General features: G+C 38.0%; 1 protein-coding gene across 1 annotated transcript; it reads left to right on the forward strand.

Moving 5' to 3' along the window:
* The first annotated feature begins 2,531 nt into the window (after positions 1–2,531).
* CPB1 (carboxypeptidase B1) lies at positions 2,532–21,792 on the forward strand. The gene is made up of 11 exons (XM_051626433.1): positions 2,532–2,602; positions 2,706–2,781; positions 4,421–4,545; positions 6,933–7,032; positions 8,488–8,589; positions 9,359–9,460; positions 11,814–11,924; positions 12,018–12,108; positions 12,671–12,873; positions 20,328–20,412; positions 21,568–21,792. Exons 1-11 carry the CDS (start codon positions 2,532–2,534, stop codon positions 21,753–21,755), a joined length of 1,254 nt encoding a protein of 417 aa, XP_051482393.1. The 3' UTR covers positions 21,756–21,792.
* Positions 21,793–24,764: the final 2,972 nt, after the last annotated feature.

The following is a 24,764-nucleotide window of genomic DNA, read 5'->3' on the forward strand; positions in this document are numbered from 1 at the left end:
GTACTCTCAAATTTATTCAGAATATATTCAACAGTATTACTCTTAAAAATTAAGGTTAGTGCATATTATCTTAACAAATAAATGATGATAAGATAGTCCCCATAACTCAAACTCTAATGGCTGGTGTGGCACTTGTTAGGATTTTGCTACATTACATCTAAATGCAGTGTTAAGATTTGGATAATGAGGAGTTTCTCATTGATCTTTTGGAACACAATAAACATGAAACAATATTAAGATAGATTTGTCAAGGATTATAAGAACTGACAATATTTTGTGAGTAAAAGATAGCAGAGTTTTAAAAATATAGCTCAGAAAACTATCTGATTCAGGAAAACTCTATGGAAATCTCTAGGAAAAAAAAAAGATACTATTTATCCTCAGACTTTTGGATTTGGTTTGATAACAAATGAGAAGAAAGGCTTCATACGATAAAGGATGCTTCTAAAATGCTAACACTGATGTGTATTTTTTCCTTTTATTAGTCTGTGGTTAGCCTTCATGAGCTTTTCACAGTGGACTACCAGAGTATTTTTATTCCTAAAGCTGAATAAGATATTACTACTAATATATCAGCTGGAATATAGAGAATTATTAACATCAAAACTTTTTACAGCTCATGTCACTAAACACAAGTAATTTTATTTCTAAGTGAAAACATCACAGAAGACATAATTTTTTAATCACGGAAAAAGCAAATAACTGCAACAAAATTGCAGTAGCCGGCACTTTTTTCAGTTGTGCTCACCTTCAGTATAAGACAAAATACTTGTCCTGAAGGAAATTACTGCACACTCTGCTTTAGGGATTCAGCTATTTTCATTCTTGATTCAAAAAACCTAATCTTCCTTCTGACTCTCTTCAAAGATATAGGTAATACTAGCCCCTGCACTCAGTGTTAAGTAGTAAAGGCCAAGGTTTACTCAGCCATGGCCAACTAATGTGCTGCTGGCTTGTAATCAGACACCAAACAGAACAGATGGCTTAACCAAATTTAATTTGTTACTTTATTTATCCTTATGCTGCCCCTTTCTCATATAAATATTAGACTTTTCTATTATACAGTTAGAAAAACAAGACAATGTTTAGAGCTAGTTTATTAGTTAGTCTGACAAATAACCATCAATCTTGAGATGCAAAATAAATCACTTAAGTAGGATTACAGGTTATTGGGTTTTTTCCGACCTAGTCTGGAATTAAACCAGCAAAGACAGCCATTAGAAATTCTAGCATTTAGTATTGCTTGCCAGCTTAGTAGTTGATGGCAGTAGCGCTGTATCAGTGATTGCTTGGAGAAAAAACAACATAAAACAGAAATCCCCCATCACATCCAACTGCATGGAAAAACAAAGACTTTCTTAGAAGCAAACTCAAGCATTGAAATCTGGCAGTCTTCTATTTCTGAGATGCTTCTCAGTGCTCAACAGGGAATGGTGACATCTGCAATTTGTTTGATTACTTCTTCTGATCATTTATTCATTGCAAGATCTGGGCTTGATCATTTCTGGGCAAGAGCCTGCAGTGCTACAAATTGGATCATTAATTGCAAAGTAAGTTCAAATCCTATGATTTGGCAAAGACAGTTTTCGATAAACAGACTCAGCACAGATTTGGAGTCTCCTTTTAGGAACACATTCATCATGGGTCATTAACATTGCATTTAATGCCAAATGCTCATTAATGAAAACTAAACAGATGTAAGGGTAGTGATGCCAACACTATTGTTTCTCAGATAGTTTAGGCACAACACGAAAGATAAACCTAAAAATGCTTTTATATGACTACATGTCATCTTATCTTGCCTACATGTAATGCCCACAGTAGTGCTTAAATTAAAAAATATCTACCTCTGATCCTTACATGATTAAATTAGAGAATATGCAAAAACAGTGAATGTGATATGTGGAGTATATGCACAATTCTATTGCCACTAAAAATTTTTACACCCTCAGTTTTGCAGACACCTGACTTACTCATAAGTTTCAGTGAATTGACCGAGGAAAGTACAAGTTCAATACTTCTATTGTCTGTTGCAAAAAAATAAATAAACAGATAAATCCCAACTGTGTTTCCTCTACCTTTGTCAGAGTTGGGCCCCATGTTATCCAGGAAAAGGGACAATGCTTTGTGATTAAGACTAGTCACACTGCAACATCTGATAGACCTCCACCATTACACAGGTAATGTGTATCCAGCAACCAAATTATTAAAAAAAAAAAAATTACAATTTAATAAAAATTCACACACAAAAGAAAAGAACAAAATAAATTAAACTCACTTTCTAATATCAAAAGTTTATCCAACACAAGTAGCGACATTCTTTAGCCAGCCCACCTTGAGACTTTCAGCTGTTTTCACAGGTGTGGAGTAAAACACACATTATAAACAGTATGCAAATAAAACAAGGCCAATGGAACAATCCATCAGTGTATCAAGGTGTTGTTCTGGCATATAATTGATAAGAAACAGGACAAAACAGGTTATAAAAGAACAGAAGAACTAAAAACCTGATTTTCTTTTCTGTAAGAAAAATGTGGGCCCTCTTGGTTCTCCTAGGTGCTGCAGCTGTTTCTGCTCACCTGCAGGATCTTGCCTTTGATGGGTAAGAACAGTCAGCAAGTTTGTATTTCCATAATTTCTTATGCCTGAGAAAAAGCCTTTAAATTGACTTACCTGTTTTAAACTGTCTTTTCCTCCCCTTTCAGGCAGAAGGTGTTTCGAGTGATTCCACAGAATGATGAGCAGGTAGAAATCATCACTTCCCTTGCCAGCAACATGCAGGTAAAGAACTTGGGGAAGGGGCTATATTGCATTTGAAAGAACACCTCTCCTTTTGTTCAGCTAACAAATATCTTTAAAAAAATTATGCTGCTGAATTAAAGATCTAATTTTGATTTCATTCAAGTCATCTGGAGTGTTTCTTCAGAAGAAACAGGACAAGGGGATGAAACTAGAGCAATGCAAATACTTTCCAATACTTTCCTAGAAAGTCTGGTTAGTCCAGCCTGAATACCAAAGTGCCCACCAGAATTTATTAATAGAATAAGTTAATCTGAAATGCTGTATGCAGTGTGGGGTGCTTTCAAGAATATATGCTTTCAAGATAAGACATGGAAATTCCAGCTACCAGAACTTTTACCACTATAGGCAAAACATTTTGTTCATGTAAATAACCTAAAAATTGACACATCAAATTGAACTTCTCAGTGGCCTCTAGTCTCTCATGTCATCTTTTCTTCTCTGACTTTCCTTTAAAGCTTCCGTTCTCTCCAACCAAGCTGTGTGTTTCTTACTGACCTTGATGTAGATATATGATGACACAACGACATGAGAAAAAACAATAAAGACAGCAAATGTGTTTTCAATATTTCTCTTCAGCTTTGATGTTGTAAAATAGCTGTTGGTGAAAAAAACACCATTATCTATAGGATGAAAGGATGGTATTTTTAACAAAGTACAGATGTGGAGCACTACTACCCTAGTATAGCATGCTGGAACAATATTCTGGAGAAGAATATACTATTGGAATGGTGCTGCCAATATTAAGAAATACCACGCATGCTTTTAAGTGTGTAGTAAAAAGGGATTGTTTTTCTTCTTCTTTTAAGCAAAGGAAATATCCCTGGACCATCATTGTTATAGAAACCAGTCAGTCAGGACTGATATAGTAGTATATCCTGGAACAGTCATCTCACTTGAAGACACTTGAACTTCACTTGAAGTTCATGTAAATGCTCACCAGCCCCTATCCCCTTTATGCTCATGAGATGAAAGGCTGAAAAGGTGTTAGGTTGGCAAACTAGATTTGCTTTCATTGGCCTTTAATAGGGCACTAAATTCAGAGATCTGGAAGCTGACTTCAGCAAAAACATGTGAAATAGTAATAGCACTGTCATTTGTCCACCCTGAACTAAACATCTTCTGAAGGCACAGGTTCCTCGTACCAACTTCAGTGAACTGAGTCTTAAAAGCACTCATACAGGCAAGTCTTTCCCAGCTCATTTGTGTAAAGTATTTGTGTGACATCCCTCTGTTGGTCAGTCAGTAGTCCATTTCTGTCTAACACTTATAGGCAAAAACCTCCAATGAAATTTGTACAAAGAATGAAAGAAGTCATAAAGACAGCCATAATATTCACAAGTCTGTACGCACTCAGATGTTATAGAATACTTGGCATTTGTGAAATGATCACTGCCATCTCCAGAATTCTGCCATATAAATTGCAGGGCCTAATAAAATCTTCTTCATTTCCAGTTAAAAATTAGGTTGATACTTCTGGCAGGCAAGGTCAGGTCAGCCTAATAGGACAGGAATGAAATTAGGTCTATTAATCACAGTCAACATCACACACACACACCCCTAAAAATCACAGCCATATGTATGTATTTATTTGTCTGTGTATTCATTTGGCCTCCTCCAGGTTGACTTTTGGCAGCCACACTCTGTCGTGCTGATAAGGCCAAAAATGCAAGTTGATTTCCGAGTTGAAGCTGACAAGTCTTTTGAGGTTGAAGATCTTTTGAAAGAAAGTGGAGTGGAGTATAGGTAAGTTTGCCCTCACTACCGTATTTTGAATAGAAGGAGAAAAATATGTTTGATCTTTTCATATTGGTCAACTGGTCTTCCTGTGACAAACTTCATCCTTCCTGTGGATGCCTCCACTGGGTTCAGCTTCCATATGGCAGTTCAAATGGATTGTAGCTGTTCTGCATTAAAGGAGTGAGATGAAATTTTCACAGGGATAAGACACAGGAGGCAAAGACTTACTACCAGGAATGTCCCAGAGGTGAAAGCTCACTGCAGTGCACAAGGATGGACTATGGATGGGACAAGAAAGATTTCCCAGTGAAGACAAAATGCAGCAAAGTTCTAGAAAGAGCCAGAAATTCCACCAGACAGGTTTGCATGAAAGTATCAGGGAACTGAAGCAGAAAAAGGTGAACCTCAAGGGCTACCATGAAGAGCTACCCACTGAGTTCTCTAAGCTGCAGAATGATAGCTAGAGGGACAAAATAACCCAACTGGTGACAAAGATAGTTATCAGGTGAAGGGCCAAGGGACTGGAAATAATACTCAAGTCACACAGCAGATCCATGGCAAAGATCCAAAGAGAGCTCTCAGTTGGCTTAAATATTTTGTAAGTAGATCACCCAGAAGCTAAAAAGCCCTAAGTTTCCATGACTGAATACAACTGCAGCATAAGTGGAGGGAACAGGCACTGCCACATTACACATCCCTGAGAAGAGAGTGTTGTAGTGAGTAGCACTAATGGGAGGGGAAGGAGAAAAGAGCAGGACAAGGCAACTGCTCATACTTAATCTCTTCCAGTCATGTAAGCATTAACTGAGGATGAGAAGTGGAGTGAGGCTGCCTGTCTTCATTGCTCCTTTAGCTTCACCTAAGGTTTGCAAATAGGCTCAGCCCAGCCTGGTTATCAGGCTTCTTCAATGTATAATGGATATTCTGTCAACACCATGTACTCAGACACTGAAAGTCAGTGTTACTTGATCAAATTCTCACAACTTCATTTGGCTGAGTGGAGAGGTTTTGTCTCTTAGCCCCACTGTTGTTGCCAGCAGACTGAGCTTCTCCACTGGGTACCACACAGTTCTCATTAAACAGAACTTTTATGATCTGGTAAATCCAAGGATAATCCATCCCTAAACTTATTTGCCTTTTGTTAGCCATGTCTGATTTGGATGCCACTGGGGGAACAGAATCTAAAAAACATTCTAGATTAAGTAATTTTCAATAATGCCACAGCCCACATCCAGCACAGGAATCCAATTTCAGTGGAATTTCCTCTTTGGCAAAGGAGGAGTTACTCTACATGTGCTAGTTTTTCCTATAACATTCATAAACTCCCTCAGGTCTGTGCACAAATCTTTTGATTGCAACAAAGGCCATAATGTCTGGAAGGCGTCCTTGACAAACTTGAGTTGAGCGTCCTTGTGACGACCCAAGCCCTTATAACTCTTTTGAAGTGCAGCTGCAGTACCATGACATCATGTCAATGTAGTCCTTTGTGCTGTTTGTTCTGAAGGCTGGAGGGGCCTCACAAACTGGCCTCCTGCTCTTCTATTCAAATCACAAATGATCAAGGACATATTCTGGAAGAGTAAGATTTGTAAAAATATTAAGACAAGCAGAAAAGCACTAGAAAAACAAGAGGGCTTCATTTTTTCATAGCCAAGGTTGAAATAGAAGCAAAAAGTCCTCAAGATTCTGCTCAACAATGAGCTGTGCCATTGTGTCAGACCTAGGGAAAGATGAAAAGGAGAGATCTAACCAGTCCAGACAGAATGTTGGGGTTTTCTTGCCATTGTGTGTTCTACTTTAATAGCCCACCACACGTGCAGTAAAGCAGCTTGGAGGATGGGTAGTGCCATCTGTAACAGAGCTGTCAAACCACACCTAAACTTTGAAAGCTTGGTTTGACAAAGAATTTTATGAGGCAAACATCTCTGAGTTGCAGCATGGAAGTGTTGAATTGCTGCAGTCTAACTGTCCTCCAGTGTCATAAATTCAAGAGAAGGCCCTTTTCCTACAGAGGCAGAGGCAATCTGGTGACATAAATTCAGCCCAGAGCTCACTTTCTACACACACTCTGTCTCGGCATTGCCAGTCTTCCCAAAGAAAACTGTTGCGATCCTGGAGGTTTGTTAGTACGGGAGTAAGTAGGCAAAGGCTAATTAGGAGAAAGCTATTGCTCCCTGATCATTCTTGCAGGAAGGCTGAGAGGGGAAGTAGGTTGAAACTTGAACCTAACAGATCTTCTTTACAAATGCATAAATCAACCCCTCCCCTGCATGTCACTTCGCAATCCATGTGACCTTACTTCCAGGAAGATTTTGAAATGTCTGCCCAGTACTTAATTGCCTGCCAGTAAACTGTATGCTTCTCTTTACACTTTTCCTGGTGCCCTATTGCAGAGTTCTGATTGACAACCTGCAGGCTGCACTGGATGCCCAGTTTGACAGCAAAGCTCGCACTGACAAACACAGCTATGAAAAGTACAACAATTGGGTAAAGGTAAAGTCTGGATGTTTGTCACTTCATCAGCTTGGTACCTTACCCTCTGTGGTCAGAATGGCTTCTGATATGCTTCCAGCCTTCTTTCCTTTTCCTCTTCTGTTTCATCCATTAATATGACAGCTCCTCTCCAAACTCTCCTTCCTCTTATCCTTTATTGCTCATTACCAAATTAATATGCATAACCCATCTCCCTGCACCTATTTCCTCCTCCTACTCCTCCCAGTGTCGCAAAGAAACTCTGCAGAAATCCAATGACAAGGCTGAATGCCTCACTACTAATTTGCTCTTTCCTTTTCACTCCTTCTCCCATCTCCACTGCTAAAAAACCTGATTCTTCATCTTCCACCATAAGCTCTCTCCTTCTCCCTCCTTTTTTCACAGGCACATTTATTTTTCCTGACACATAATCTCAGCCATATGTCACTCTTCACATCTTTACATGGCTCCCTATCATCCATTGCATCATAGTTCTTATACTTACTAGTATGACAATCTCCCTTTTATGTCTTTCCTTGCAGAAATCTTTCTTTTTTATGCAGATCATTGTCTGCTAAGCACCTGTTACATTTTCAAACAAGAAAATGTGTATGTCCTCTCTAACTGGTATCTATAGATCATACACAGAACTAATCCATTCTCTTCCAGAAGAACTCTCCTAAAACAAAAAAGGCAGTCTCCTTTTATAATACTATTTAAAAATAAGAACAAGAGTTCCTCTCACACTGCCAAGTTTATTGGCATGCAAAAAACCACCAACATCTATAATGTCAACCATTATTTCTAGTATTCTCTTGACAGTTTGTCAAGATCTGTCTGCTGTTTCCAGTCCTTCTCTTAGTTCATAGATAGCTCTTCGTGTGGATGTGACAATTTCATCTGTGAGCTTCTGAAGGCACCTATAACAAAGGGAATCTACTGCAATATTAAGATAATACAGGCTGGTATTATTGCCCTTAAATTATAAATACCATTAAGGAGATTTTCTTTCTTTTGTATCTGGCATTGGTAGATTGATGCTACAAATCCCTGTCCAGCACTTCTGTCAGTAATTCAAGAAAGATCATGAATAAAAGAGGCATGAAACTGAAAAACATCAATACATGTAGAAGATTTAAGGCATTCAATCTACTTAGCTTAACAAGAAGAACAGTTTTCCTTTATTAAGAGTGTTTAAGGATTGACAAGGTCATAAATACTTAGGGTTAGCATTCAAAGCTCTTTGCAATCCACCAGCCCTACTCCAATTAATGGGTTTAGATAAATTCATACTCAAAAATCTTAATTCAGACATATAACTCTAGTACAAGTAGGAACGAATTCTTGGAAATCTACAAACTGTATTAAATATTAGGTCAAATTAGATGCTCAGGACTGTTCTGACTTGAAGTCTGAATTAATGACTCTGGACCTGAGGACAGAGACATCAGTAAATGTAACCTCCTTACAAAACAGATAGCTGCTTGGACTGCTGACATTGCTGCTCAGAACCCAGGCCTTGTCTCTCGCAGTGTGATTGGGGAAACATATGAAGGACGGCCAATGTACCTTCTCAAAGTAAGTGCTCTGATTTCTTTGTGCCAGACTTTTCCTCTATTAACCTCCACAAGAATATGAGGTCTATTAAAACACCAATGATACTAAGATAGTAATATAAATTTTGCAGAAAATTAATACACGTTCACTACTGCTGTGATTTTTTTCACCTTTTAAGATTCTTTTTTTAAAGGGGCATAATGAATTATCAGAAGTTCAGACATATACATTTAACCACACTTCTGAGAGCCATCTGAATGAACATCTACCTTTGTATTCCCTAAACCTGCTGTTTGTAAACCCATTTACTCTAAAAGGATCTACATATGTCAGTATCCCTAGCAAGAGGCAACATATTTGTTTGTATCTTCAGAATTTTTCACATAATTCTTACAAGTAAGTAAGATACTATGACTTAAATAAAGGTGAAAGGATAAAGATTACTTGCCCAAATTGCATAAGCATATTATTTAGAATAATATATCGGCTGAGAAAACAAGATCAACTCTTGGAGACACTACAGAAAATAAATTAACAGTGCAGAATAATCAAATAATGGGAAGGGGGCTTATCTACGTTAATAAAAATGGAATTTATTAAGAGTCTATTGTTTTAGCTTGAATATCACAGTTAGCTACAGCTGAGAGCATGCTGTGGTTTTGCAATTAATCAAGGAATGCTATATTTGTATGAAGCTTGACTTTTTAGGTCAGCAAGCTGGCTGACTGACTTGTTCTGCATAAAAATTTATTCAAGACCTGGGTTTTTGTTGTTGTGGTTTTTTTCCTAGGTGGGAAAAAGTGGTCCAAATAAGAAGGCCATCTTTATGGATTGTGGTTTCCATGCAAGAGAGTGGATCTCCCCTGCATTCTGCCAGTGGTTTGTGAAAGAAGTCAGTAAGCTTAATGATGAAAAAATATTTTACAAAATGCAACTATGTTTAAGAAAATCTTTAGTAAGCAGAAAGAGCGGAGGCCACTGCAGATTGCCTCTTACCTCTAATTACCTGTCTGCATATCCCTTCTGTCACCTCAGATGGTTAGGGTGTAACTCCTTAAACCAGATCTTAATGGTTGAACCTGTAATCATTCAGCAGTGTAAGACAACATAAAAATATGTCTAAGAGGTACTGACAATTCCAAGAGTTATTTTCACAGTCTAGAAAGAGTTATTTTTGCAGTCACCTGTAGTCAGAGGAAGGTGAGAGACAAACAGGTCTATTAACACTCTAAATACAATGTTCTTTACATAGTCATAAGGAGTAAGGAATAAGGAAGTTCAAGGGCACATAAGAAGGCATCTATATGCACATCAGAACAGATGTCTTGCTACAGCATCAGGTGCTATATTCCCTGCAACCAGGTTTACTCAGCAAGGAAACAGACAAGGTGGAGACCTGCCCTCAGCTAAGCATGGAGTGCACTGAGGAAATGTACACAAGAGAAGAGGAAGACCATTGATGAAGGTCCCTGAACTCCACTCAGGAAGAGGGAAATGCACACACATCACTTCAAGCTGCCACTTCAGGTTGTTCAGAATGGTTTCTAAAACAGGAAACCATATTAATGAAAGAGCTGCACAAGTGAAACTACCTTCACTTCAGGCTGGGATTTTTTAGGCCTTGAATTAAACAATTTTATCTCCTTTACCTTTTCCTTCTCCTCACCAGCAACATAAAGCAGGTGGGAGTTATCAAATGCTGCAGTCTTCTCCACAGAGCAGAGGTATATTCCACCTCAGCAGGGGGAGACCGATCAACTTAGCAGAACAACTCACTGATATGCTCAAATTCTTTAAGAATTCCTGCTTTAAAATTTAAAAACAACAACAAAACAAACAAAAAAACAAACAAACAAAAACCAAACACACACAAAAAAAACCCACACAACCCAAAGAAACAAACAAACAAAAAAACCAGAAGCAGCAGCTGGGATTTAAAACTCAGGCAAAGGAAAGCCAAAGTACATGAATGAGCCATTCTGGCAGAGGCCTTGGTGGCAAGTATCATCTCAGTCTTGTCAGACAGCCATGCGGTTTTGTGTAGGGAGCAGTGGAAATTGAAAGTGACATCTCAGTGGAGTCAATGGGAATGTGATTTAATTACCTCCTAATAAGGCTGCAGACAGTATGTGCTGCCATTTTTCTCTTAGCAATTCACGTCACTACAGCTGTCACTTCTGCTGTCTGGTCACTTAATTCATGGGTGGGTCTGACACCATCGGTGGCTCTGCTCACTGAATCCAAGTGTGGATAGGCAGAAGTGCTTGAAAGGCTCAGTCCTATGAGTGTCACCTGTTCACTTGGAATTGCTTCTAGACAGAAAAGTAAAAAAACAAACAACAAAAAATAGAGAAAACATGAGCAAGGTGGATTGTTGTATGTACTTCCAAAAAAACCAACCAACTAAGGATAAAACACCAAAACAGGAAAAAGTAAGTTTTAGTGAGCTGAAACTGCTTTTCTAGATTCTACATCCGACCTTCCCATTTGCTAGTTACAAGACAATAGCTGCTTTTCTCTATTGCCTTGCTCCCTGTGTTGTCCTTTACAGCCATGTAGAGTAAAGGAAACATGGGTGCAACATACTTGGAGCAAATGTCCATGGTCACTGCACACTCCCCTTGACACTGATACAGATCTGTGAATGCACATACAAAGGGTCAGTCTATGAACAATCAGGATATACAGGTTTATGGCCGGAGTTACGTTTGTTTTTCAATATATGTCTGGAAAAGTGCAGGGACATATTCTGCATCCATAGCATTATGACTGGAAATGTGCATGGATGTTCTTTGGAAATATTCTCTATCATTTTGGGTAATGATGAAATTTCTCCACACAACAGATATAAAAAATGGGAATAATTATTTTTGCTTTTCACATAAACCAAACCCAAACCTTTAAGATTATAGGATGGAGGGAGAGTATATGGACAGGAACTTTGCTGTCTTTAAACAAGAAGCCAGTAAATGGAAGTGTCTGTCCCGTGAGATGTACTGTCCTGTTCAAAATCTACATTGCTTTACCATATAATTTATCTACCAGAATGAGTGTTTTCTCACAGCAGTGCAGTTTGAGTCAGTGTAAATCCTTAAAGTACATGTAATATCACCGTGGAGGAATGACCTGGATGGCTTTGCCCATCACATCCATTAATTCCTGATCCAGGCCTAAGCCTTTACATACACATAGGAGATACAGTTATATGAAGACATCACCAGCTTTTTCTAATTTCCTCCAACTAGGCTGTTGAGACCTATGGAAAAGATACTGTCATGACCACACTTCTCAACAGCCTGGACTTCTATGTTTTGCCTGTTGTTAACATTGACGGTTATGTTTACACTTGGACAAAAGTAAGTACATTCTTTCTCAAGAAGAGTATTGCTGGAAGAGTCAACTGTTGGACCTGTCTTAGTTTTGATCTATGCTTCACCATTCTATTTCAGGATCGTATGTGGAGAAAGACACGCTCTAAAAATGCTGGTAGCAGTTGCATTGGTACTGATCCCAACAGGAATTTTAATGCTGGCTGGTGCAGTAAGTGTCTCCTAACAATAGCTGTGAACAATCATACACTGTATGTATGACTACTTCTATGTACACACACACATATACACACATATATATATATATTTACACACACAGACACATATATAGAAGAGTACACATACTCTTCTATGAAGAGTTCAGAAGAGAAATTGAATGAATTTGCTTTTGGTTGGTTTCACTCAGCGGAGAGGATTTCTTTTGAGTGGTTTCCACTTGGCTGGTTCCTGGAAGTGTCCTAGAAATGGGGGAGATTTGCAAGGAGAGAATTATTAACTACTGAAGCAAATCAGCATCCCAAATCACTTAGATAACATAGAGCTCTACATCAATACTCATGTTCTTCCAACTATGCACACTCTACAGGGCATATTTATTGAATGCTATGTCATCTTGCTCAGTGTCTTAACTATGCAATACAATATTCTTTCCTCTGATATGCCACGTGTGTCAGTAGAATTTCCAAGGCTTATCTACAAAAGCTTTGTAACATGACTCTCCTGACAACCAATATTTTCCATTAAATACTCATTAAATTCACCTTTCTTCCCAGCTCTTGGGGCCTCAAAAAGACCCTGTGATCCCACTTACTGTGGCTCTGCACCTGAGTCTGAAAAGGAGACCAAGGCTTTGGCTGATTTTATTCGTGAACATCTTTCTACCATCAAGGCATACCTGACAGTTCACTCCTATTCCCAGCTGCTACTATTTCCTTATTCGTATACATACAAATTACCAGCAGACTATAAGGAACTGGTAAGTCTCTGTCATTTTGACATAGTGAAAAGAATAAGTAAAAATCATCACTTGCTATTTAGGTCCATTTAACCTCAAGCAGTTTCTTTAACAGCTGGAAATAATCTGTACTGCTAGTTTTTGAAAACACTTCAGTCTTTCATAGCAAGAACAAGGGAAACCATGATGGCTTCAAGAAAGTTCAAGCACAGGATAAACCCAAGAGCCTTATTTAATTTCCACATACACAATGAATTTGCCCCAAGGTCAGGTTTCTCTTCCAGTCATGCTCTAAAGAAATCCACTATGCTGTGCAGAACTGCCTCTTCCTGACTCAAGAGGCTGCAGCATATGCAGCTTTAATACATTACATAGAACCATTATGCCTGCTCAGTCAAGCTATCAGCTTGATAAGGTTGCAGTAACTATGAAATGACTGAGCTGGTATCATTAACAGCTGACAACCAACTCTGTCTACCACTTCCCACCCAACCTTAGTTCTCACTGAAGTAAAATTATGAAACTCCTGTTGATGGAGGTTCAGGACAAGCAGGAACTTTTTGTTAACAATATAATTGAAAACAGTTTGATACAAAAGAGGTTAAAAGTTTCCATTCTGAGGCCTTTCTAAACAGGTCTGGATTCAAACACCTTTTATTTGGTAGAGGAGAGGATTAATGTGGTGTTTTAAAGGACAATGTCTCTGTTATTCACCCTAGAGAAAGACCACACCCTAACACCATTTAAGTAAGATAACAACTGTCTGGATTATTCTTCTTAATCCTTAAAAACAGAGAGAAGCGTTAAAACTATTATATCTGTATAAAATTTGTAAACATTTTACACAGCCAAAGATCAACAATCATGACTTCAGTTCTCCAGTATATAGGCAATTAGAAGCTGTTGGCAGGGATGAGAACACAGCAAAGCAAAACAAACAAATTTTCATTCTCTCTTTTCCCTGGATGCTGCCAAAAGTCCAAGGCAACAACACTGTGTGTTGCTCTGCTGTGCAGGTTTGACAGATTTATGAGTGCTCCCAAATAGATGTCATGATTCTGAAGCACAAATACAAACTGAGGCCAACAGTGAAGTTTCTTGTTACATTTTTTGCTACATTTTACAGCTTCAAAAAGAGGCTGAAATTAAGATGAAGATTGTGTTTTCTTAATTTATATTCCAGAAATTTTAAACTGCAATTATTCCAGGGAACTGTAATAACTTATTGTCTTCAGTTTTCACAAAAGCTTTCCACTTCACACATTGCAGTTCAGTCTGAAGTAATAAAACACCACAAAACCCTTGAAGCTCCTTTGTTGTCAAGATCACAAAGTTGCCATGTGTTAAAAATTTGCATGACGTTCTGCCCAATATTTTGAATCAAGAGCAAACATGATGATACATAATTAAAAATACAGCATGTTTTCATGGTCTTAAAAGGGAAAAGTTCACATTGACAGCTCTTTATTAAAACAGTCCTTAACAGTAAGAAAGAACCTATGATTTCTAGGTTTTCCAATTATTTTATTAAGTTATTATATTAGCAATGTTCTTTTCTAGTACATGGTAAAATGTAATTTATCACACATACTAAGGTCCTACAATTTTTAGCAAAAATTGGACAATTCTGCTATTACCATTCAGCATAAAAAAAACCAAATACCTCAGCAATGCAGTCTATATATTTCTTTTCAACCATTTGATTTCATGCTGTAAGTTAAGCTTTCCAACATCACTTTATCCTATATTTTAAATCTGACACACTGCTCTCAGGGAGAGTTCTATTATTTTCCACTACAAAGCAATCAAAATCTCATCACCTTGAGGAGGTGACCTTATGAATGTTTTTCATATCTTAATTAAGGAAAAATATTTCCCTTTTTGGTGATCCCAACAAAAAGACAGCAGGATCCCAGAGGTGTTCAACATCTGCAGTATCTGATTATAACAAGGGATGACATCTTGCCAAAAATCCTTATTTTAGAGAAGATCAGAGTATCACCCAATCAACACTGCCTCTAGTTGGGATAATTAAACAGAAAGGGCCTAACTCACTCCAATGTCAGTGAATTAAATAGAAAGACTGACATCAGCAGGCTTTGGGTCAGGTTCAAAAGTGCAGATTTTCAGGTTACTTCAAATAACTAAAACACAGTCATTTATGATGTGACTAAAGAAAATGCAAGATTTTCAATCAAGAACTGTAGTTGTTTGAAATGAGACAGCTACTGAAAGAGGTATATTTTGTATGCCAGTTGTTGTGTCTTATGTCTAAAAGTTCTGTCTAGATTTAGAATTTAGAGAAATGCTGAAGAATGAAAATCTCAACTTTTAATATAAATTGTTTGGAAAAATAAAAGGATCATAAATCATTTCACAAATGAAGGAACAAAATTTATAGTGCCATTATCTTATCTTAGATGTTATTTTTACTCTGACAGATCTAATAAATTAAAGGAAATGCAGTTGCAATTTCTTATCTCTTTCAGTGAGCAACTGGACACGTGCTTAAACAAAACCTCAGATGTCTGCTTATCATTAACAACATTTTGTTCCATTGTATTTAATTAAAGCTAGTGTAATACATGGGCCTTCTGCTGCATTCCACTGTCTGAGATATAGAAGGCCACAAAAATAGAGTAATTTGAGATTGAAGACACTAAGTCTGCAGAATAGAAAGATCTAGAGAACGCTTGTACTTTCCTCTTCTGCAAGCATATTGAACAGCCTGTCCTTGGGACTCAAAAGACTTTTACTGTTCAAAGCCTCAAGAAATCATCTGAAGGCATAAAACTGTTCTCAGTTTGGTTTCTCAGGTAGAACAGGGCACCCTGGGAATTGCAGACATCCTTTATGCTCCTCTACATTGCTATAGCAAATGAGCACAACCCCAAAGTTACTGTAATGTACTTTGAGCTGGGGATCAGAACTATCCTACAACCACCCCAGCACTTGGGAGTGAAACATGATGAAAGTCACCAATGTCCCTTCCTTCCCACAAGTTCACACTCTGTTTCTTAAATGTAGAAGCAGTGAGGATCTCAGCCCCACAGCTCACAAGGACTTTCCCAAAACTTTTCTCCCTTTATTCAGGGCTGTTGTTTTGTTCCCTTCCCTGTGCCCCACCCCTCCTCTCCCTCCCTCCCGTCACAAGTTTTTGCACAAAACTTTCACTGTTATCCAATCAATACTTCAACAACAAAAATAAAAAACACCCAAGACAGAAAAATCTAGGTCAGGAATTTATCAGAAGTTACACAATATTCTTGTGATGACACCCTAAAAGAAATATGTACTTCTTTTGGTGAATCACATTTTTTGCCTGCTTGATAATCCTCTTGACTCATTCTTTCCTATACCCTGGAGTGTTATCCTGCCACAGAACATACACTTGAATCCATGTCTGACAGAGAACAGAAGCATTAGTTTGCACAATTAAAAAACATGCTTGGCAAGGCCAGTATCTCTCCAAACCCCACAAAGATTCTTTTAATCTTTATTTTAATATTCAGATTTCTGTTCTCTTGTAATAATAAAAAATCACACTTCCCATAAACAGTTCAGCCTATATTTTTGTAATCAGTTCATATTTTGGCTTTGGCTTCCTATTAGGTTAACCCTACATTTTCCTCATTTGCAGCAGACAAATCTAGCTCTATCAGTTCTTGTTTGTATTTGCCTTGGCTCTGAACTATGATTTTATAGAGCAGAGGAATGTGCATCGTACCCTTCCTTTCCATGTTCAATTCCATCTCTCAGTTGAACAACAAACTCAGCACCAAGTACATGTCTGCAGCCAGCTCACTCTCAATGTCAGAGTAATGGATGTGTGTCCTGTTACAGTTTGGCAGGCTACAGAATATTGTATTAATTTACAACCCAAGATCATTTTCTAGAGATAAGATTTCAGTTTGTATTACTTGAAGGCATACTGGCCACTTGGGTTATTATTTAAGCTCACCAAAATTTACCCTCTATATTGGGTTGGTCTAGCACTTCATTTCCTCTTGAGTACTTAAAATAGGATAGAGTAGGAAGTGGAAACATGGAGACTCTGTGTACCCTGCAATAAGAGTGAATTTCAAATTTATTGCATGACTTTGTGAATACCAGTCTGATTATTTAACCTGATGCCAGGGAGAAAAATCTTTTTAACCCTGACTTTATTCCTGAATGTATGTGTTTAACATACATGAAGACCTGTGGGCAAGAATTTTTGAACAATAAAACTCCTACTATCTAAAAGACTCATAGCAATGAGGAATTGCAACCTATGCTGCTATTCTATCTGTGCTGTTGCAAACTCCTGTGATTGTACACGTAAGTAGTTGTAAAGCCAACTGGGAAGCACAACAAACAGGAAAGGGGGAAGAACAGCAAAATTTGGAATTGGCTTCACAGCTCCTCCATGGAGATAATTACCTATTAACACACAGAAGATGCTTAGAATGATAATTTATCTTGTCACTTCAAAACTCCAGATGTGGTAAGAAAGAGAAGTCAGTAACATATCTTTCATTAAAAGCTAATAACTGAAAAAAGAGGTTTAAAGGTTGTGAACTGTGTAGGGTAATTAATGGCAACTGAGAACACAACTGCTTTCTCACTGGCCCTCGCACTCTGTACACAAGATCAAACAAAATACTAATAATGCTGTGTCAACACAGATGGGTGATCAGTGCAGGCAGTGCTACCTTCTGCTGAAATGACCAGTTCTGAGAGTTCAGCTGCATGGCAGAATCTGAAAAGCCATTTCTGCTCCCAATTACAAGATATTAATTTGGAGTTATTTCTAGGACTTCAGAGCATCAGTTGTTTCTCTGCTGCTATAACTCTCAGCAAAATTTTCCTTGCGAGAGGGATTCTACCAGTAAAAAAAGCCCAAACAAGCAAACACCAAACAAACCACAACAATTCAGTTATGCAAAGAGATCTAGAAAATCACTCAATAGCAAACAGCATCCTCAAAGGTCAGAAAGACAGTGAAGTTTCTCCTTACCAATAACATACAAGCTCAAAAATCCTAACCACTTTTGAAAAGTTAAATATTACTTTCCCATTTGGAAAAATGCTATGCATTATTTATATATGTGTGCATAAATCTCCAGGCTATTGCTTTTTTACAGATGGTTTTGAGTAACTGTGCTATTGCAAAAAGAAAAAAAATTCCTCATATTTTGTATTGATAGTCACAAATATTTAGTTAATTTTTATTACTCCTGCTGTTGTTGTTATTAAGAGGTTAGTATTTCCTATAAAGTTGATTATTATTATTTTTTTAATCTTTAAATTTTGGACTACAAATCTACTAGGAAAGTAAATGGTATTTACTTATGAGAAAAAAAAATCAGATACAAAAAATTCAGATAAAGTTTCATTTCATGATGAAGTCATAAATCCTCAGTCATGTTTTCACTTAGGAAAGGTCATTTAAAATACTACCTTGATCTCCAGCCTGCAGAGCGTGAGGAAGTTATTTGTTTGGATTCCTGGCCCTTAACAGCTGGAAATCTCCACTGCTCTTTCTACAAATCTCTCTTTTTGCAACTTCCTGGCCATTAATATAAAATCCCTCAGGTAAAAAAGACTTCCTGACAAACTTTTTCTGGTATCTGTTCTGGTATTTATATTTAAAGCCAAAATTTGGCACCTGAGTGAAAGGAATGCCCCACTCTTCCCAAAAAGCAGCTCTGCTGTTCTATTGTCCTTACCATGCACTTAACTAAAGAGAAGAAATACAATTTATCAATAGGTCCATTCATAATATCAGACTGTCCTTACAGTTCAACTTCCAGTTTGTGCATATGTGAAAAGAGGGAGAATGAGTTTACATTTAAAAATTAATTTCTAGTCAGAGAAGATTTGATCCAAGCTCAGCTGCTGATTAAATGTATACATTACAAACAAAAGATGATGAAGAAAACATGGTATCACCAGCAAACGTTAGTCTCCAATGTCTAAAATACACTCAACATGTGTTAAAAATTATTACAGATTTTAGAAAAATCAACTTAAAGGATTCAGAAAACCTAAACAAACAACAAAAAAAAACCCAAACAAACAAAACAAAACGAAAAAAAACCCCAACACTGTACAGAGCTCAGCTACCCCAGTTGTTCTGAATCCAAGATTGTGAAATGCAACAACATTCTTTGAACAATAGAGGGGCCAGAAACCAAACCCCACATTTATGTACAGCCAATACTATAGGCGGAAGGACAAGTTTCTAACACTCTTTGGTCTGCCTTCTTTAAATATTCTTAATGTGCTAGGTGACCACAAATTCCTATAGCAAACTCCCATAATTCTAAAAAGTTCAAAATGCAACATGGGGAAGCACTTGAAATTCTGCAATACAGTAGGTTGCCTGTGCCAATGCAAACATATTTTGAGAGATGAGAAAGCTCTCTCCCTTTACTAAGATTTTCTAAACCCATTATCCAATATGCCTTTAAGTCATTCACAGGAATGCTTGAAGTATAAGGATGAACAGAGAACATTTTACAATTTATCTTCAACTTGGAAGCAAGCCAGAGTGCAACCTACAGAGAAAGGAGCTTGAGGAAATTCCTGGAATAGGGAGCCATTCAGCTGTGAGCTATAAAGAAAGATATGGCAACCCATTGCTTATTCTTATACCAAACATCTGCTTTCAAAAATATTTCATATTTATCATCTGTTAGTAATAGTTTTCATGTTTTATTACCAACTTGCTGTATAATGAAGAACTGGAAAAGCCACACATTTCAAAGAAAAGTCTGTAATTTTCCTTAATGCAAATACACAAAGCTTCATGGTACTATTGATGGGCCTGATCCAGCCCCCACTGAAATCAGCAGGAGTTCAACGAGTCCCTCTGTGCATAGGAAATGAACTGAAATTAATGAGACTATGTATGGTTCCAAGGTAGCTTATATTTTTTTTCTGGCTGTTAATAGTTACAAGACTTCCTCTAGTACCAGTGTTCAACACCACTGACAAAGCTGAATCTACTCTGAATTTATAGCTACATGAAGAGAAGGAAATGAAAGGCTATTGGATGTTCCCAATTTACTGTACCAAGTTCTTACTCTTTTCTAAGATCCACTTATCTCTAAATAAGATTCCTTATTTAGTTTAGTCTTGTACGAGTTTAGTCTTGTACGAGTTTATTGTAAGTATAGAAAATCCTTTTACCAATTGGCCCCTTACCTATCCGAGCTATACTGGACTATACAGGAGGCTGTACATCAGTAGAACAATACAGAGGCTGGACTATACTCCAGCAAAGCTTGGAGAACGAGCTCTTTACTGAAAAGCTCTTTTCACAACAACAGGACAAGCTATCCGTTGTCAGCTACTGACATCTAGTAATTAGAGGTGAACAACAGTTTTCAAATAAAAACTTCTCAAGTGTGGCTTTTCAGTTTATTCAACTATGCATTCACTCAGAAAGCTTCTGAAAATCTGTATTTATCATTCTTCTTCTCCTACAGAATTCCATTGCTCGTGCTGCATCCAAAGAGCTGGCCAGTTTGTATAATACCAAATATACATATGGCCCAGGAGCTAAAACAATTTGTAAGTACTGGCCTAAATATGCTATCCATCTAGATTGTGTCTAGAACTACCAAACGCAGTTTTGTAGGGATTCTAGCTCCTCTTCCTAACTAGTCCCCTTCTTTCTTCACATGCATCTATCTGTAATTTCTAAAATACGGGATGATATACTCCTTAAGGATTCCAGGGAGTGTGTGACCGCTTGGAAGGTGATGTGATAAAGTGTTTAGGAATTCATGTGCATAGTATGAATTCCTAAATCATACACAGTTTAGGTTTAAACATAAAAATCTCAAACTGGGATTTTCTGCATTTCCAGTATCTCTAAATCGAAGTGAAAAGACAATGTGAATCCTAAAGAAAGGCTCCAACTACTCTAGCAACACAGATAATTATTTCTTTTACATCGCATTACAATCTGAGAAACGTACTAATTACAATTCCATTCTTCTCCCCACCTTGGGAACTCAGCTGTCAGGATAAGACCCTCACAGTGTCAAAAGTTGCCAAATCTAGATTTATAGTACTTGAATATCTCCTGCATTTAAGATCTCCTAATTTACCTAAATATGGAAACTAGTATATTTTCCCTATTTCTCTTTCCTTCAATAATTTTTTAAGTTTCTCCTCATTTTTAGAATATGTTTATATATAATTCTCCTTTAAAAATGTTTTGGTCATGCTTAGCAATTCTAGAGGCCCTTTCCTTAGCAAAAGAGACTGCCTTCATTGTATCAAAATACTAGAAAGAGAAGGTACCATTTGTCCAGAAGAAAAAGACTGAGCTGATACCCCAGCTCTGCAGTTCTTTCAGATCTCTATAAGCCTCAAAAAGCTGGGCAGTACAAGGGTATTTGCTTCTGCTACAAAATCTTTCCAAACAACTTCATGCAAACATGTAATTCTCCTGTTCCTTGGACATTCTTCCTATGGTCTCCCCACAATATTGACAAGGAGGGAGCAATTTAGCTTGTTTACATTTTCTTGCACTCATCAACTGAAATGAAATTCACAAAAGGCCTAAAAACACAGAAGTTTTTTCCATAAATGGGAGAAACTGATCAATTCACTGAATATTCCTTTTTATCTGTTCTTCCTGCATTTCTGGCTACATGACTTAACTCCAAATCATACCACATTTCAATGTGAGGTTTATAGTACATTCTTTATCAACAGATCCTGCTGCAGGGGGCTCTGACGACTGGGCTTATGACCAAGGCATCAAGTACTCTTTCACTTTTGAGCTCCGAGACACTGGCAGATACGGTTTTCTTCTCCCTGAATCTATGATAAAGCCAACTTGTGAAGAGACTCTACTTGCTGTTAAATATATTGCCAATTATGTCCTTAAGCACTTGTATTAGATTGGAGTTCCAAAAACTATTAAAGAAGGTTTTACTCACAGATGCCTTCCTTTTTATTCTTCCCCAACAAGAGGTTCATTTCTCTCTACTTAATGTTCCCAGTTATATCCTTAGTCCATCATAGGTCATTAAAACTGCAAATTTATCAAGAGAAAGTATCTTTTATTAAGGCAACTGAAATAGCTGGGGAGGGTCTAAAAGAGTACAAGAAGCCTAATTAACATAAAGTAAAGGTTGCCTTAATGATTAAAGACAGGCAGAGCATTAGAATTTATACAGCCTGAACACTAAACAGAATGAAAGCAACTAGGTGATTCATACAAACACATTTTCATCCAACCACTCATCACACACTTCTAGAACTATGTTAGCTGTGAAGTTTCTCAAAATCCACCCTGGATCTGCCCTGTCACTGAAAACTAGTTTGGATCTGAGGTCACTGCTAGTTCAATCTAAACTCGGGGCTGAAGCTTATAATTACTCTTGGTTTTAATGACTAAGACTTGATATGAATCGTGCTATAAACTACCCTGCATTTAAGGCTGTCACACTCGCTCCAGTAGCATTTCTCAAAATATTCTCAGAGCCCTGGTACTTCCTGGGGCCCCACATGTTCCTACTGTCATGAGCGGAAGAATCGTAAACAGCCATAAAGACTAAGTCTGGTGATGAATGATTAACTGTTCCTTTCATAAGAAGCTGTAAAGAATTCCCCTTTCCCAATCAATTTTCTGTACAGGTAATGCGGGACAGATTGGGTCAGAGTGAGTAAGAGTGATAAATAGCCACTCTGGGCAGCTTCCTCACGCAGCTGCAGGAAATGTGTTTGGCTTTTAGTAAAGCTGTTTAGAGCTTGGCTAATATCGGACACACTCTGCAGAAAGATGGGGGAAAACCTTATGTCAACACAGAACCTGGCTGATCTCCTTGCCATTGCTGGCAGCTCTGAACAGAGACTTCCACTGTCCCTTGGTGCTCCTGGAATTAGCACTGTTTCTGGCAGGTGCCTAGTTGATACACTCAAAACAGCCCATGAAATGCATCTTACAAAGAAAATGGCACTCTCAAGAAAAATCAACAAATTCAGACCTGTCAAAAACTAAGCGTTCTGCTTTTTTTGCCTCTTCTATGTGGAGGGAAAGACAAGGTCCAGTTCACTTTTTCAATTCACAATTTCATTTACAAGTATGAGAAAAAGAAAGGAACACATCCACTAGCCCACTCAAATTAGCCCAGCAGCATTCAGATTATACTAGTCCTCACACACGACTGATCCACCTGGTTTTGATCCCTGGTGAAACTGAACCCATGTGTGAAAGTAGCACGTACCAGTAAAAAGACATGTCATTCTGTTTTGCAACAGAAGGGGGAGAAGGATAATCAGCATTACTAAAAATAGCACAGCATGCAAGTAGAACATACTGGCCAGCACCAAACATGTCACAAGGGTCAGAAAAATAAATTACTCAAAATAAAAAATATTTTGGCTAATTTTAACTAAATATTAACAACCACCCAGGGACTATCCTGACTATCACTGTATTATTCGGGAAATACCACAGGCCTTACAACGAACTGAAGGTGAATTGTCAATACTTAGCCCTGTTTATTACTAGGATGGCTTTTTGGGGGACTGCAGGCAACCAAAGACACAATTACAATTACCATTGAGGGGCAAGTCATGGCACTTGGCAGCTCCCCAGTTTTAGGGACACCCCAGTTAACTTAAAACTTTGACTCCGAGGCAGGATATGGCACACATTTGGTAACTCTGACATTCACAAAGTCACATCACAGCAAGGGAGTGATACACAGCCTTTCTGTGCCATCTCCACAAAAGGCACTGACTAGCACCTCTGGTCAAATTACATAGATGCAGAGAGGAAGAGCAAATAAATGCGATATATCATCTGTTTGGAACATGAAACAAAGAATATATGGGAGAAATTTAAGTAGGAAAGGACACTGTGCTAGCAGGTAATCTGCTAGGGCAGAGACACTGAAAGAAAACACGGAGAGGAAGCAAAGGTTCAGCAACAAGTCACAAAGCTTCAAATTACCACATCACTTTCAAAAAATATAGAAATAGTAGAAATAGTTATTTGGAGGCAATTTCTCATTTATGAAATAGTTCTTAGAGAGACCTAGAAGAGACATAGGAAAAGAAATTAAAACATAAATGGATGACAGAGGTACATTTTGACATTTGTAAACAGTGAAGTTTTTTTCTAACCCTAAGAAAAATTTCCAGTGTTCTCCAAACTGAGTATTTGTCTTGCTTTTTAAAACCAAATCAATAAAGGAATAGTAAATACTTTACCAATGTTAAAATATAAATAGACCCCACCTCACAATCTGTGGTTTTGATGTTTCTTTAATTGCACTGTTTAAGCCAAGTCTTCAGTGTGAACACTATAAGCCCACACTGCAATTTCATAGCATAGATGGCTATTTTTAACTATAATAATTTTTTTTTTTTTTAAGCTATGAAAAACCAGGGGAGTAACTCTGCATTCCTGACACACCTGGGAAGTTTGTCAGGACTGGAAGGCTCTATCAAAAATACCAGCAGCACTCAGGCACAGCAAGGAAGGCCAGCAGTGTGCTGGGCTGCCCCAGGCAGAGTGGTGCCAGCAGGTGAGGGGGAGTGATCCTTCTCCTCCACCAAGCCTGATGAGGCAAGATCTGGAGTGCTGGGTCCAGGGCTGGGCTTGCCAGTACAAGAGACAGGGACACACTGCAGCAAGTTCAATGAAGGGTCATAAATACAATGGAGGGACTGGAGCATGTCAGACAAGAAGAGGCTGAGCTGCAACTGTTGGCCCTGGAGAAGTGAGGGCTCTGAAGGGTCTATGTATGAGAATTTAAAGGTGACAGAGCCAGGCTCTTTCCAGCAGTGCTCAGCACTAGGACAAGAGGTAATGAGCACAATTTAAAGAACATGAAACTGCAGGTGCACACAGGGCAAGACTTTTTTACTGCACAGGTGCCCAGACACTGGAACAGGTC

Source organism: Apus apus, chromosome 8, assembly GCF_020740795.1.
Source record: "Apus apus isolate bApuApu2 chromosome 8, bApuApu2.pri.cur, whole genome shotgun sequence".
Classification (NCBI taxonomy): Eukaryota; Metazoa; Chordata; class Aves; order Apodiformes; family Apodidae; genus Apus; species Apus apus.